The 17,041-nt window shown below is 43.9% G+C and overlaps 1 protein-coding gene across 1 annotated transcript in view; it reads left to right on the top strand.

Annotated features, from left to right (window-relative positions):
• LOC310800038 (succinate-semialdehyde dehydrogenase, mitochondrial-like) overlaps positions 1 to 12,680 on the top strand; it is a gene marked incomplete at its 5' end in the record, with an annotated part of 28,104 nt that extends 15,424 nt beyond the window's left edge. Inside the window, 6 exons of the mRNA XM_083662631.1 lie at positions 1,112 to 1,255; positions 2,822 to 2,965; positions 3,795 to 3,953; positions 9,541 to 9,704; positions 9,955 to 10,013; positions 12,317 to 12,680. Coding sequence (XP_083518757.1) covers positions 1,112 to 1,255; positions 2,822 to 2,965; positions 3,795 to 3,953; positions 9,541 to 9,704; positions 9,955 to 10,013; positions 12,317 to 12,528 — 882 coding nt within the window. The 3' untranslated portion in view covers positions 12,529 to 12,680. The remainder of the gene's footprint in view (positions 1 to 1,111; positions 1,256 to 2,821; positions 2,966 to 3,794; positions 3,954 to 9,540; positions 9,705 to 9,954; positions 10,014 to 12,316) is intronic.
• Between the last annotated feature and the right edge of the window lie 4,361 nt (positions 12,681 to 17,041).

Here is a 17,041-nt window from a genome sequence, read left to right as displayed (position 1 = left end):
CAGTGTGATGGTCAACGGGGCGTTGCTCGTCAGCGACGTAGTGGTGGAGCGTCGTACAGTATTTGCATATAATGCATATAATCCATTTCGTGTACCTCCTCAGAATAACACTCTTGGATAAGGTGTAGAACTGCCAGTATTATCTGGTTCTGCCACGTAAGCACCCGCAACATCAACGAGAGCACAACCCGTAAGATCCATGTCTGCTTCTCTTCGTGTCGTTTTCCTGACAGAACTCGCGCACGGCTATGGCGTAATCGCGTGTGTCTCGTGTGCCGGCACGTCAGAGTTCCTGAAATGAGCCGTGTCAAAGCGATTACATGGAGCGCTCAGCGGGGAGCGTCACCAAGAATTCCAGTCTCTGGAAGGTGGTTTCAAAATGTGTCGTTTCCTAAGCGCAAATTTTCCGTCGCCGTCTAAAAGGGAGGCACTAACGATAAAATAATTCCCCGTCACCATAGGAAACGGTCCTCGTGTAAAGTGCCTCTCAGACATGAACTCTGGACTATGTCCGTTGAAACAGGTCCGGACATTCCCTGGAGTTACACTTTCAGACGAGAGGCATTGTTGTTTTCACACATGAGGAAATCCTCCGTGTAGAGACTGGGGTGGGGGGGGGGGTTTATGACGTAGTGTGCTGCAGGATTCGCAGTGTTTAACTTATGCGAGGCAGACTTTTAATGACATTTTTCGATGTAGACTACATCAGAGATGTATTTCAAAAAGCGATTCTCCACTCCATGAAAAAAACAAATTTAGACTAAGACTAAAACGAAACGCATTTGTTACATCTGCATATTTCTTATTTTAGTTTAGTTTAGTAACTACACACAATATCATTTCAGTTTGTTTTCATATTTTTTCTACTCTAGTTTTTATTTTTATTTCAGTTAACAAATACGTTTTCACACCTACTAGTTTTAGTTTTTAGTTTAGTTTTACTTGACTATAATAACGTGTGTGTGTGTGTGTGTGTGTGTGTGTGTGTGTCTGTCTGTCTGTCTGTCTGTCTGTCTGTCTGTCTGTCTGTCTGTCTGCCTGCCTGCCTGCCTGCCTGCCTGCCTGCCTGCCTGCCTGCCTGTCTGTCTGTCTGTCTGTCTGTGTGGTGCAGCTGGCAGACCAGGCAGGCATCCCTGCGGGTGTGTTTAACGTGGTCCCCTGCTCCCGGGAGAAGACTCCGTCGGTCGGGGAGGTTCTCTGCACCGACCCCCTGGTGGCCAAAGTCTCCTTCACCGGGTCCACCGCCACCGGCAAGGTACCGGCTGCTTCACACCCTTATCGGAATCAGTCAGAATTATTTTTATTTGGCCAAAGTGTGTTTGCACATACAAGGATATTGACTTGGTGTAGTTTGTGCACAAGTTACATGAGATAGAGACGACACAATAAATACAAATAAATGTAGAACATATACAAGATAAGGACAGAGTATTTACAGCCAAGTGTATCTGTATAGCACACATGGGCAACATACGGGGTTTGCGGCCCGCGGGCGCCCCCTGTGTGGCCCATGATGGAATTGCAAAAAAAAAAAAAAAAAATCTTTTTTACACTGCACCTGAACGCAACATGCAAGATACCCGCTGAATAAGTGTCCAAATGTTCATGTCATTCTGGCCAATACTCTTCTGTTATAGCATTTCAGTCTGGAATATGGAATATCTTTCAATAATATTTATGCCTAAAAGGCTAAAAGTAATCTCATGTGTAAGAAATGACTGTTCTACATTGAAGTAGAAATATAAATAATTAACTTGTTGGTTTTGAATTTATTTAGGTTCAAGAGTGCATTTTTGTTCTTGTGTGACCCTCAACACAGGCTTTGAGAATCCCGGGCCACTTACTGATACTTATGCTTAAATTAACCCACTCATATTCTGGTTTATTTCGAGAAAACCATTTCGGCTAGTGGAAATTCTAATTGGCTGGTAACTTTAAAATCTAGCAGCCATATTGGCAGGTGGTGAAAAAAGTTAATTTCAAGCCCTGCAGGGAGAGCAGGTGGTGACATAGGAGTGAGTGAGAAAAGGATCAAATATTGGTGGTTAAGACTGAATAATGACATCACAACTGTTAATTTAAAATTAGTTATTCCTCTAAACCTGGCTTCAAATGCCCCAATTTTTTCGCGCTGGCGCCGTTCAGCCCTCAGCAAAATCTGGTAGCGAGGACATTTTTTGTGGCCCTCTCTATCATCAAAGTTGCCCATCCATGGGTTACGGCATGACAATATTTGTTCGGCCCCCGGCAACAATCTGGGTTTCTCATGTGGCCCCCCATGAAAAATAGTTGCCCACCCCTGCTGTATAGTGTAGCGGTAAAATAACTCCCCTACCACCGCGGAGACCCGATTTCAATTCCCACCAGCGGTGCTTCCGGCTTGGTCAGACGTTCCTACAGACACAATTGGCCGTGTCTGTGGGTGGAAAGCTAGTGGCGCATGAGTCCTGGTCGCTGCACTAGCGCCTCCTCTGGTCGGTCTGTTTGGGGAGGAGGGGAACTGGGGGGGAATAGCGTGATCCTTCCATTGCCCTACGTCTTGCCGGTAAAACTGCCAGGTGAAAAGAAGCAGATGACGACTGCACATGTGTCAGAGGAAGCATGTACTAGTCTACGACTCTCCCTAGATCAGCTGGCGGGGTTGAGATAACTGAACTTGACCTTGAATTTCAACACATCTTGAATGCAGGAAATGCTTCAATACTGTTTGTCAGGAGTTCGTTTCATTTCATAATTTCACATAATGGGTCCTAGTGTCCTACTTGTTGTGTAACAACACCTATTAGATTAGTTCTTATTCCTGACCCATTCCCCTCCCCAGATCCTGCTGAAGCATGCGGCTGACACTGTGAAGAGGGTCTCCATGGAGCTGGGAGGCCACGCCCCCTTCATCGTGTTCGACAGTGCCGATGTGGATGCAGCGGTGGCGGGCGCCATGAATTCCAAGTTCAGGAACTCCGGCCAGGTAAAAACACCCGTCTATCAGTGGACAGTTCAATATCTTAAAGCCCCATTCAGTAAGTTTTCCAAGTTTTGCTATTGGAGAAACTGCGCCCTCTGCGTGCATTAGTATCGATAACGATATCGCCGTTCAAAGTCAACAAAACACAGCGCCAGAAAGCTCTATGTACATGTTGTGACATCGGGTACTCACCACGTGATGAAATAATAATCCATAGTTCCGTGAAACATCATTTTCGTAGCAAATCCGAATCGAGTTACTTCCTTGTTTCCATGAAGACAGCGCTTCCGCTGTACAGCGCATGCGCACATCCTTTTCTTTTTTCTTTTTTATTGACACGGGACGCTGGCAGACAACTTGCTTAGTCCCAGTGCTGGCCAATGGAGGGCGGTGTGGGATAAATAAAGGTGAGAGTCTCCCTATTACAAGTCAATCTACCATGTCCTAAGACTAAAAAGCTCTTATATTACAGTAAAAAATGTCAAAAATCTTACTGATTGGGGCTTTAATATTGAACCTGAATAGTTTTCAGACTCTAGACCAGGGCTGTCAAACATACGGCCCGGGGGTCAAAACCGGCCACCACTCACCTGGTTAAAGATATGGTGCTCTTCAAAACTGTGGAAAAGGAGTCTTAAATCCATGTTTCTGATGATCGACCAATAATCCACCAGGTTCAAAGTATTTCTCTAAAGTTGGCATCATCCAACAAACTGAGAAAAACGAGGTTCAAATTTTGATCTCAGAGGGCCATAACTTCGCTGTTACAGACACAAAATGAGCTGATGGAATTCAGAACAACCTAACTTCGAGCTTCCTCCTCCGCCCGCAGACGTGTGTGTGCTCCAACCGCTTCCTGGTCCAGAGCGGCATCCACGACCGCTTCATGGAGAAGCTGGGCGCGGCCATGGACGCGGAGCTGCGGCTGGGTCACGGCTCCGAACCCACCACCACCCAGGGCCCACTCATCAACGCCCGGGCCGCCGACAAGGTAACAAAACCAACTGATTAGGTTCATCTGCTCAATATTGATCCAAATTGCTCGATTTACACAAATGTCCTGCAGTTTTTATTGCATTTTACTATTTGGTTTAATTGTACGATTATCAGTTGTTATTGTTATTCATTGAATATAATGGGCAGTGGTGGCCCAACGTTTGAGAATCATCATGCATGGATCCATGTTTTTGTTTCAGGTGCATTGTTAAAGTAAAGTAAAGTAAAGTAAAGGTAAAGTCCCACTGATTGTCACACAAGGTGTGAAATTTGTTCTCTCCGCATTTGACCCATCCCCTGGGGGAGCGGTGAGCGGCAGCGTGCGCCGCGCTCGGGAATCACATGGTGATCTAACCCCCCCAATTCTAACCCTTTGATGCCGAGTGCCAAGCAGGGAGGCAAATGGGTCCCATTTTTATAGTCTTTGGTATGACTCGGCCGGGGATCGAACTCACGACCTCCCAGTCTCAGGGCGGACACTCGGACCACAAGGCCACTGAGCTGGTTTACTTGCGTGTCGTGCAAGTAGGGCTGCCCCCTCCAGGTCGATTGTTTGGTCCACGTGCTCTTGGTCGACGAGATTCACGTTGGTCGAGCAATCGCTGGTGTTAATAATTTCATAGGATAAATTCAATTTCATAAAAATAAAAGCGATCCGGAACGAAGTAGCGTGCCGCGGAAGCAAGTTGCAACACGGACCTTTTCTAGAAGCACACAGGGAGTGATCTAGGCTAGAGACAGACAGCCACATTTAGCAGAAAGCAGAGGAACCAGCAGAGCGATGGAATTAACAATTAAATGTCTCAGCTATCAGCGCAAACAATGGACACGTTTCAGCCTTCAGCACGCAGCCACCATGGGCTGTTAACAAGCTGTTAACGAGCTGTTAACGAGCGCAGTACTTATGAGATGAGACTGAGGGGCCCTTTACACGAGGACAGTTTCTGGAAGAAACGACACAATAGCGTTTCCTGCACACCTTTTCCTTCACACCTTCTCCCTGTTTACATGAGCGCTGTTGAATTTTTAAAACGCCGTAATGTACATGCCAGGTCACTAGGTGGCAGTGTGATCACCTTATTCTTTGCCCATACAAGGACGCTTCTGCATGACGTCATTTCGTAATCGTCTTTCCGCTTTTAAACACGGAAGTAGAGTACGCCTACCGCAGTCATTTAGACTTGCCAAAAAGCTGTTTTCAAGCTAAATAAAAACCCCAAACTGTTTTAAAGTTTTAATATTTGTCGGGTGAGAATGTAACATATATGTAGGGCTGGGTATCGAGTTTCGATACTTACTTGGCACCGAAATGGAAACATCGATACTAAGGGGTATCGAAGCCTCCCTTGTCAATCGATACCAATTTTCGATACCAAAACAAAACAGCGTCATTGAGCCTATAAGCATGCGACATGCTTGCACGCCGCGCTCTAATACGGCTGGTGATTGGCTGTCATGTAGAGGCATGCAGGAAACGTTACGCCCACAGCCGGTGTGTTTGTTGTGACTGTGAGCCAGGCGTGCGGTGCGGATAGTATACAAGAAGTTAGCCACTCAAGCTACTCCTATCCTGGAGTACCATATGGCGAAGATGATGAAAAGCAGGAAAAGAAACAGAAACAACACGGACTGGTTTCCACAGACAAGAGAAATAATTGAGAGGTGGGTCAGCTCAGCTTACCGCAAGTTAGCGGTTATCAGATCCCTCAGTCTGACAAATCCATGCATCTGGCTGTGAGTTGTAGCATTAGATCGTTTAATTAATTGCCGCCGTAACGTTATGCGCAAGCGGGCATTGTGTATTTTTAGCAACTTGTTAACAAACGCTGATGTCATGATAGTTTGTTGAATGTAAATGCGATTCATTTATATTGATTGGCTAGTCAGTGAAGTTGAGCTGTCTCGTCAGATTTGACAAGAATGACGTTCTGTTGCAGCAGTGAGCACACTGATCTGCAACGCTAGCGTTAATGTTTAATTAATTAGTGTTAACGTTATATGCAAGCGGGCAGTTATCGCCCATGTATTTTTAGCAACTCGTTAACAAACGCTGATGTCATGATAGTTTGTTGAATATAAATGGGATTCACTTTGTGCCATTGGCTTTATTGATAGGCTAGTCAATGCTCAACTAGTCTTCCATGCATGAAGTGGAGCCATCTCATCAGTTTGGACAAGAATAGAGTTCTGTTGCATCAGTGAGCATTAAACCCTGATTTGCAACTCTCCGTTTTGCACTGAAAACTATTCCACTGATTTATTTGTTTTAGCTACATTTCTTTCCTTTGTAGTACTCCAATATTTTTTGTAGGGACGGCAATACGTTTAGAGAACTTAAAGTTATGTTAAATACAGTAGGCTTTATTTTTTTCTGCTGTAAAACTTAAGATGGGGGGAAAACTAAAGATTTGTAAAATAATTTCAATGTGTAATGCAGTTTTATTTTTGTTAAAATGGATTTTTCTAAAAATTGGTATCGAAAAAAGTATCGTTCAGGAACCGGTATCGAAATCCAAGTATCGAAACGGTATCGATATCGAAAAATTTTGAACGATACCCAGCCCTACATATATGTGACCAGTTTATCAGAATAACGCCTATTGGAAATCTTTAACGAGCAGCGAGGACCGGGAGCGCTGACTGTGCTATCTGTCAAACCCTACTGTAGTTAGGCTACTGGCAGTGAGAAAACACTGTCGACGTGCTTTTGTAACTAACGCTAAATGCCGACCGGGTACAGCCATCGGCTCCTCGCAGCAGTAACGTTATGAACATGTAACTGAAGTTGCCCGCAGTGTAGCTTAATTCTGAATGTTGAATGTAATCGCGTGTGCAGGCACGTCAGCGTTCCTGAAATGAGCCGTCTCAAAGCGATTACATGGAGCGCTCAGCGGGGAGCGTCACCAAGAATTCCACTCTGGAGGGTGGTTTCAAAATGTGTCGTTTCCTAAGCCCGAATTCGCCGTCGCCGTCTAAAAGGGAGGCACTAACGATACAATAATTCCCCGTCACCATAGGAAACCGTCCTCGTGTAAAGTGCCCCTGAGTCATCAGTGAGACTGGACATCCAGCCGCTTTCACTCACAGTTCACAGTTGATAAATACACTCCAACTCCGGTAATGTTAGACAGGCTGTTATAAGATGTTACTGGAATGAATCGCAAAAGCTATCTACCTGTTCTTTCTACCAACTAATTAACCATGGTGTGCTAACGTTACATAACCATCGCACAGGCTTTCTCTGAACTGAGCAGGTGGCCAGGTGTTGCATGTCACGCTGATAAGTCTGTCCATTCCGGTAACGTTACAACTAGGGATGTCAATTTTCGGTTAATTTCACTTTCGATTAACCGACGCTAATAATCGATTAACCTATCGGTTAATCGGTTAAGCATAAAAGTTTTTATGCTGCAAAAGACAGTAGGCCTAATGTGAAAAAATCAAAAGAAATAACAGATTGTTGTTGTTGTAATGTTTACATAAACAGGAAATAAAGCTCTCAAAAATATATTTCCTTGTCATCCATATAAGAGCCAGAATGATTTTGGAATGATTACCTGATCAAAATGTGGCAATAAACTTATAAATTTCAGCAAAGCCAACAAAAAATAAAGGCATAATTCTAACACAAAAAGCATTAACATTTCAGCATCTAAATAGACACGCCTTGTTTGGGCATGAGCTCATTGAGTAAATAGACAATTTTTTTTTTTTTTTTTTTTATATTATATTAACTGATAGACCGACAGCAATAACCGAACAACGACGTTAGCGACGGTTAATCGATTAACGGTTAACCGTTGACATCCCTAGTTACAACGCTGCAAATAGCTTTTATTTACAAAAAATTTTTTGTTTCGTTTTTTTGTTTTTTAGACCCCGTTTCGACCAATCGATTGGTCGGAGCTGTGGTCGATTTCTGGTCGACCAGGATCATCTTTGGTCGAGGGCAGCCCTACACGCAAGATAGACGTTGCAGAGTTTGCACGTAACAGCCTTTTTTAGTCTGAGTTAACGTGAAGTGCTCCCATACTTTTGATGATTTGGGGCGAGCGGCTTTCTCCTCCTCAGCCATGTTTCATCTTGTTGTTGCTCTTGCTTGCCCCACACAGAGGAGAAAGCGAGTGACGTAGCATGCTCCGCGACAGCGGGGAGTGACGTAGCCAGCTCTGGGTCGCAATAACTAAGCTTGCGGTCAGCTGTTCTGCAAACCAAGCGGCTCTGCGGCCCAACTAATCGCTAATGAAATTCATTGCTAACGAATTTAATAATCAATTTGTATCGATTTTCTCGATTAGTTGTTGCAGCCCTACCAAGTATATCAAATTAGGTTTCAAAATCATCTTGAATGGATTGAAGCAACTTGATACATTCTGATGCATTTTTTTGAATTTGCAGGGTAGAGGGACTTCAGCCTGATTGGTTCACAGGGTAGAGAGCCTTCAGCCTGATTGGTTCACAGGGTAGAGGGACTTCAGCCTGATTGGTTCACGGAGCAGGGAGCTTATTGTGTAATACGTCTGGAGCATAACCACACCCACTTCAAACCACAACATCAGGAGCAGTACAAAAACTTAAATATTTAGGATTTGCATTGAAACTAATTTCTAATTTAGATGCTTACTATTATGCACATAAGACGACCCTAAAAAACATAGTTAGAAGGTTATTGTGGATTTGGGTTTTCAGGGGCTTTAATGGAGAAATGAAGAAGATATTCAGGGTGTTGGTTTCGTAGTGGATTTTAGACGACTTCTTTTTTCGACTGTTTTGTTTACTGAACTTTTCAGGGCATACATGAACTAGGAATACATTTGTAGGCTTCACTGCCCATTGCAGGACAGTTAAATATAAATTACATGGGGAAAATACCTCTATACATGGGGAGACCCAGTACAAACATCATAATAATAGCGACAATAGAAATTGAATAAAAGAGACTGACGAAAAAGGAAGTAAATAAAACGTAAGAGATGGTGATAGTGATACTGAAAATCAACGAATTTAAAAATATATGTAAAAAAAAATAACAATAAAGGATAAGGGAGAATATTAACAATACTGTACTGTACTTCCACTAAAAGGAACGGTATAATTGTTAAATCCATACCCTGAGTTGACACTAGGGCTGTGAATCTTCACTGGCCTCACGATTCGATTTGATTACGATTCAGAGGGCTACGATTCGATTCGATCACGATTATCGATGCATCTCAATGCATCTTAAATCGACGCATCACTTTTTTTCCCCAATACATGATTTATTTTTTCTCACTTTCTTTTTTCTCAGTGTGTGGCTACTTTTAAAATAAAAGTGCATTTAGAATTGCATTGTATTATGATCCATAATTAAAATAAACAACTGCATGTACTTCCATTATATATTTTTTGATTATTAAAAATCAAATATATAATTTGTGAATCGATGCAGAATCGTGCAGGTCCGCATCGCGATGCATCTTATAATCGATTATTTTTGACACCCCTAGTTGACACTAAAACACAACAACAAAAGGAAGGAGGACTAGTGGATTCTGCTAAGGTCTGTATGTCAGTGACCCACTGGAGCCTCTGTCCACCAGGTGGCGCATCAGATTTCGGATGCGGTGTCGCGGGGAGCGAGGGTGCTGCGGGGCGGGAAGCGTCTGGACGGCTCTTTCATGCAGCCCACCCTGCTGGCCAGCGTCACCACTGACATGCTGTGTACCAAGGAGGAGACCTTCGGTCCTCTGCTGCCTGTCATCAGGTCTGTAGCTCAACTGCCAGGTCTGTCATCAGGTCTGTAGCTCAACTGCCAGGTCTGTCATCAGGTCTGTAGCTCCACTGCCAGGTCTGTCATCAGGTCTGTAGCCCGTTCCCATGGATTGAAGTTTTCCGTCGCTACGACGGATTTCCCTCAATTAAAGCCAGATAAAGAAGAAAGAAATATATTTAAAAAAAACAATGAATACCAACCGTTTTCTGAGAACCAATCAGAATGTGTTTGTGATTGACAGGTTTAACACGGAGGAGGAGGCTCTAGCCATCGCTAACGCGTCTCACGTGGGCTTGGCAGGTGAGTCCCTCTGTGTCCTTTAGTACCTCTAGTGGGCATTTCTCTTTTCATAAATCCCTTCCAAGAGCAGGTGCAGCAACAGAATGCCTGAAATGTTTTCAGATAACTTAATATTTAATATCAGATATCTTAATAATCTACCTTTTGTTACTTTGTTACTGCCCCACCCCCAACGTGGAAGAAGTGCAGAAGTGTGACGCCCCCTGCTGTTTCGTCTCGGCTCTCACAGACAGTGTTCCGGACACGACGCATTAAAATGAAACGGTTCTTTAACATTTTAATGTTGACATGTAATTGTTTGTTATCCGCCGCGACAGCATCGGCTGGTGTTGTTTTCACCTGGTGAGCCTGTGTGTGTGTGTTTATATGTCTGCCTGTTAGCGTGTTAGCGTGATAGCGTCATAACTTTGCACGATGCAGTCAGGAAACTACAGGTGTGTAGTTGACATAAAAACAAAGGTCGAGTTTGAAATTGGTGTGATCTGAGCAAGGGGGCTGCCCCCACCCACTTTATGCCTAGGGATGGGACCGATCCAATATTGGTATCGGGTGCCGATACTGACGTAATTCATGGATCGGATTTTGCCGATCCACGTGCCGTGTGCTGCCGATCCAGTTGTTTACATGGCTCGTGCTGAATGAGCCCAAGTAACATGAGGCACGCCTCTGTTCCAGTCTCCAGAAATTCCATTCCACAGTTTGCAGATCGCTAGCCTGTAGCTAGCAGCAGCCAGGCCGGCCGCAGCACTGTGGCTGGCTGTACACAGAGCTCAGCTGAGCCGACTCAGCTAACGTAATATGCCCGTGGCGACGTGGAGATATGAAATAGTAGATACACGGACAACTTCTCACTAATCTCATTTAGCCTTCGTGTTGACTGCTGGATGTTTACTCTGCATCTTGGAGTCACTCCTTGAGTGTCTCTCCTTTCGGCTTGTGTTGTCTGTCTCTTTGGGTGCTGGCTTTTCAGACAACGCAACGGAGCGTCCGCCCCTCAGAACGACAGCTTTGCAAACATTATACGTTGCTGTCTCACACACCTACACACTAGGGATGCACCGATGTGAAAATTTTGGCCGATGCCGATAACCGATATCAACATTGCTGTTATGGCCGATAACCGATATTTACCGATGCCGATATGATCTGTATAAAAACACATTTCTATGATAATAAAATTTTGTACATAATGAAAAACACATGTAAACACTGAATTTGAAAAAGTAATGCATTTCTTTATTTCAAAAACATTTGTAAAAGCCCATAAACCATGGATTTACTGCATTATTTAATCTCAATGTGAAGAATTTGGCTGATACCGATAAGCGATATTAACATTGCAACATTGGACCGATGCCGATATGTTAAAAAATGACTAACATCTGACGATACCCATATGATTGCCGATATATCGTGCATCCCTACTACACACACACACACACACACACACACACACACACACACACACACACACACACACACAAATGCTGATCATGTCACCATGCATAGGCACAACGGTCCCAAACAACCGGTGGGAGGGGGGGGTGTTTGCGCTGGTGGGGGTTGGAGGAAAAGAAGTGGCTTGCCCAATGCACATACATTATTACATTACATTACATTGGGGTAATAATGTAATGTAACATTATAATTTCAGCTGTCCAAAAATCTCTTGGAATTTATATTTTCCATCCCGGGAGACTGGAACTGGAAATCTGGGAGGGTTGGCAGCCCTATTTGGTCCACTTGCTTTTTTTGCTGGTGTGAAAGCGAATCGAACCAGCTGGAAAACGCCTGGTCGGAAACGAGGAACCGGACTAGGCAGGTGTGAAAATGCCCTAAATCGCCCTAAATGTGCTGGAGAGGCAGAATCTGCACGAGGGCGGCTGCTATTGTTTATTTTTATTTTTATTAGTATGCGCACATCCACAGAGAATCACATGGAGAGCCTTAATGAGCCCTAATGACTGGCAGCTGGTGGGGGCGGAGTTTCTGCAGGCAGCAACAGGAGCATAGTTCTCCGTGAGGTAAACAGAGAGAGAAGGTGAAACACTGGCCATGTGCTTACAGTTATATTACCCAGATTAAATATGATAAAAAGTGGGTTGATTACCGGTAAAGCCATGCTTTAACATTAAAGAGATGGAAGATGTAGTTGGGGAAAAGCAAAAACTCAAATCACACTGGAGTCGTCTTATCTCAGTCTTTAGTCTTAAACCTCTCTGATATAACTGTCTTAAAACCTGTGTGTGTGTGTGTGTGTGTGTGTGCGCGTGTGTGTGTCTGTGTCTGTGTGTGTGCTCCAGGCTACTTCTTCTCGCAGGACGTGAGTCAGATCTGGCGGGTGGCCGAGGCTCTGGAGGTGGGCATCGTGGGCGTAAACGAGGGCCTGCTGTCCACGCCGGAGGCCACGTTCGGCGGGGTCAAACAGTCCGGCCTGGGCCGCGAGGGCTCCAAGTACGGCATCGACGAGTACCTGGACGTCAAGTACATGTGCTTCGGAGGCCTGAAGCCCTGAACCAGATGGACACTAGGACCGCACGCCCGGAAAACACACTCTCTGGGCACGGTTTATAACGGAGACCTTTAATATAGATAGACAACCCCAACTTCCAGTCACTTCCTGTGTCTGTGAGGTTTTGCCACTGCCACGCCCGCTTAGGAGACTGGTCAGCCAATGAGGTTTCATACTATTGACAGCCAGCCAATCACAAGCTGATAACCACGCATTTAGGAAGAGTACCATTTCTTACAATTGGCGGAGCCTGGTGTGAGGTAGTCTCGCTAGCCAGCCTCTCTTCCTTTCCGTCAGAGAGTCTGGCGTCGCGGGTTTCCATTGTGGGATTGCGAAAAAAATGCTCTGTTTGGGTTAACCAATCAGCCTCGTCTTGGTCGGTGCTTAGCGTTAGTGCCCTTGGAAAATAGTTTCGGGGTGGAACTTGTGCCGAGCAGGCCTTCTTTATTGCACAATCCAAATTTTCTTCAAAACTTGCCATTTTCAGCGTGTAGCAACGAGTTAGCCTGTAGGTTTCTGCCGTTAGCTTTCTACGCTAGCTAGTTAGCGTTCGGCGGGAGCATTACAGCGACACACATGGGAGCGGAAGCCGCTCTGACATATGGTCGGAGCCAATGAACAGAGCGTGACAGAGCTTGCAAGCGGGGGAGCGGATATCCTGCTGCCACCGAAACAGCCGCTCGAATGGGAGAGCAGCTTTAGAGCAGGGGCAGGCTTATCCCTGTTGCCTGTTTCCACAGCGCCAGACTCTGACGGAAAGGAAGAGAGGCTGGCTAGCGAGACTAGGTGTGAGGTGTCTCTATCTAATATTAAAGGTCTCGGTTTGTACTCCAACTCCCAACTCCAACAGGAGAGAAGGGAGGAAGGTCTATTTCTTATTTGAAACTGTGATTACACCTTGATTTGAAATATTTTTGTAACATCCCATATGGAAATGTACTGACATACTTAAAAGAAGTAACACATATAAGAGTGTCAATGTTCAAACATGTCTTAAACAAACCCTAAACATATGTAATTGTTTAATTATATAGATGAAATTTGGGTCAAGAATTTAGTCAAGGTGAAAACACGGTCATTGCCATGTTGGGTAAAATTATTTTAGATTTTTCAACCATTATTCTGAACCCCAAATGTAACCTTCAATGTGGTTCGGTGCAGCACAATAAGCAGAGCAAGGCACTGCCAGGGTTTGGGGTTGAATTCCCATTGCGAACAGCCATGTTGAAAATGTGTGCACATGATAGTGGAGCGCATTGCTTTAAATGTTCCCTAGATGACGTTTTGACAGTTTGTTCACATGGCACGAGGCAGTGTGATACATGTTGGAAAGACATTTAATTTCTCTGAGCTGTTGGTCTGAATATTGTGAGAGCAGACACAACCCAGATGTATCTCACCTTAAAGAAAAGAAAAACTTTTAATGCAATAATTAAAATCCAAACTAAATCATTTAGTTTATTTTCTGAACCAAGACCAACTTTCTATGAAAAACCTCAAAGCAAAATTCACCAGTGGTGAATAAATTGTAGCATAAAATAAAGATGACACCTTGGATTTAGTGGAGACGAAAGCACTGAGCTCGGCTAAAACAAACAAAACAAGATTAATTTGAGCTGTATCCCCCCCTCCCCCACTAACTACCTGACATCCTGTCAAATCAATCAAAATGTGAACTTTTTATTAAAATATTTTTGTAACATCTCATACAGAAATACAGTATACTGACCTTCCAGAACGCACATATATGTTTATATGTTCTAATCAGTTCCAAAAACAAATTAGAGAAAATAAATACGAGTTTAAGTATAATAATACTGTATTCAAAGTATACATTATTACTGTACCAGTTTTGCCAAGATTTGTAGCAGTACACGATTAGTAAAACAAGTCAATCTATTTCTTAATGCATGCAAAACACGTTGAATTCATGGCAAAAATGCAACGTTAATACCGTTTTCAGAGTTCCCACGGTCATGGAAAACCTGGAAAAGTCATTTTCAAGATCTTGTTTTTCAGGCCCAGAAAAGTCAGGGAATTCCTGAATTAAAATCCTTGAAAGTTTTGGGGAAAACATGGAATTTGATCGTGGACACACGTCTTTATATTGGATTTTCGTGTTTCCTGTGTTTTATATTAATATATTTATGGAAAATTGAAATTCATGTTTTATTTCAATAGCTTCCATGTACTGTGATGCAGTGACTGTAAAGCACTAAAATCCAATAAAGAGGTGTGTCCTATTTGTCCAGTGTAGTCATAAATTCTGATATTGATTCAGAAAAGTAATGGAAAAGTTTTGGAATTTTATCCATGAAAACATGCGAGAACCCTGAGTTTTTTGGAATAGGCTTGAACACACATGCATGCAAAAAAAAATATATATATTTTACATAAATGTCAGTATATTCTGTTTCTTTATGGGGATGATAATGACCATGAGACATATTGAGTGTTGTTGTAATATAACTATAATGTACTTTTAGAAAGGCTAAGCTGCTGTGTAGATTCATGTTGCTGTAGATCAGCTGCTCTAGTTTCAGACTGGCAAGATAATTGCCTGGTAAAAACAACGCAGTCCCTGGTTGGCCGGGTCCCGTCATCAACTAGGACGTAGTCCCTGATTGGCTCGCTTACATTGTAATTTCAGGAAATGTGAGCAGCTGGAAGTCCAGACCGATCAGGATGGTTTTAACCAGGCTAGGAAGATAAACCACCTCTGAGCCTCTCATGTTAAATGTCTGTTGTGTGAAAATGTTATTTGCCAATGTTGTCCCTTAAGTGCCAAGTGAATGTTTTTCTTGTTCATAGTTAAATGTCCCCACAGTCAGTTTTAACCACTTTGTGTGATTTCAAAGAGGCACTTTGTAACCTGGCCGGGCCTTCTACTGGTGACCAGTAGGAATTACAACAACACGTCCTATCGCAGATTAGTGTTTCATATGCTGTGTAATTATTCTTAATTGTTATATAGTCATTGTTAATGTAAAAAAGATCTTGAAGCACATGTATTTCTAACCCCTGTAAATATTAATGGAAAACTACAGATAATTAAATGAGCAATTGTGATATTACATGTTGTTTCATGTTGTGTACCAAGTGATGATTGGATTTTTTTTAAATGTCCATATTCTCCTTGAGGTGCATTCAAAGCTGTATGGGGTCATGAACCAAAAACGCTCTCAATCCATTTCTCCATCTTCACTTTCTGTTTTTGTCGCCGTGTCTTTAAGGCTAATTAATATTAACGCCCCTTCTGTTCTGATTGGCTAAGCGCGTTTCACACCGCAGCCCGGTGGCTACAGGTAGGGAAAACAACAGTAACACTGACAACCGCTCAACCGATTTGAAAATAACACTGTCAGTCTGTTTATTTTTCTTTTTTATATATATTTAATTTTTAATTTTAACAATGTTCAAACAAAACAAATGAACAAGCTCAGACAGGAAAGGAAAACAAAGAAAAGCATCCTAACTATAATGCCAGCAGTGGCCGTCTCTCTCGGGGTCGAGAACTCTGGGTTAAACCTGCTGTTTGTCCCGGTGAACTCGGGGTTAAACCTGCTGCTTGTCCCGGAGAACTCTGGGTTAAACCTGCTGTTTGTCCCGGAGAACTCGTAAACCTGCTGTTTGTCCCGGAGAACTCGGGGTTAAACCTGCTGTTTGTCCCGGTGAACTCGGGGTTAAACCTGCTGCTTGTCCCGGAGAACTCGGGGTTAAACCTGCTGTTTGTCCCGGAGAACTCGGGGTTAAACCTGCTGTTTGTCCCGGTGAACTTGGGGTTAAACCTGCTGTTTGTCTAGGTGAACTCGGGGTTAAACCTGCTGTTTGTCCTGGTGAACTCGGGGTTAAACCTGCTGTTTGTCCCGGTGAACTCTGGGTTAAACCTGTGTTTGTCCCGGTGAACTCAGGGTTAAACCTGCTGTTTGTGCGGGTGAACTCAGGGTTAAACCTGCTGTTTGTCCCGGTGAACTCTGGGTTAAACCTGCTGTTTGTCCCGGTGAACTCTGGGTTAAACCTGCGTTTGTCCCGGTGAACTCAGGGTTAAACCTGCTGTTTGTCCCGGTGAACTCAGGGTTAAACCTGCTGTTTGTCCCGGTGAACTCTGGGTTAAACCTGCGTTTGTCCTGGTGAACTCAGCGTTAAACCTGCTGTTTGTCCCGGTGAACTCGGGGTTAAACCTGCTGTTTGTCCCGGTGAACTCTGGGTTAAACCTGCGTTTGTCCCGGTGAACTCGGGGTTAAACCTGCTGTTTGTCCCGGTGAACTCGGGGTTAAACCTGCTGTTTGTCCCGGTGAACTCTGGGTTAAACCTGCGTTTGTCCCGGTGAACTCGGGGTTAAACCTGCTGTTTGTCCTGGTGAACTCAGGGTTAAACCTGCTGTTTGTCCTGGTGAACTCAGGGTTAAACCTGCTGTTTGTCCTGGTGAACTCGGGGTTAAACCTGCTGTTTGTCTGTTGAGCGGTCTGATGGACATTGTGCCTCCTCAGCGCTAATGAAAGTATCAAAGGTGAGA

This window comes from Poromitra crassiceps (assembly GCF_964638095.1).
Source record: "Poromitra crassiceps genome assembly, chromosome: 29".
In the NCBI taxonomy this organism is placed as follows: Eukaryota; Metazoa; Chordata; class Actinopteri; order Beryciformes; family Melamphaidae; genus Poromitra; species Poromitra crassiceps.
The sequence above is the reverse complement of the archived record's forward strand: the minus strand, read 5'-3'. Positions and strand labels throughout refer to the sequence as shown.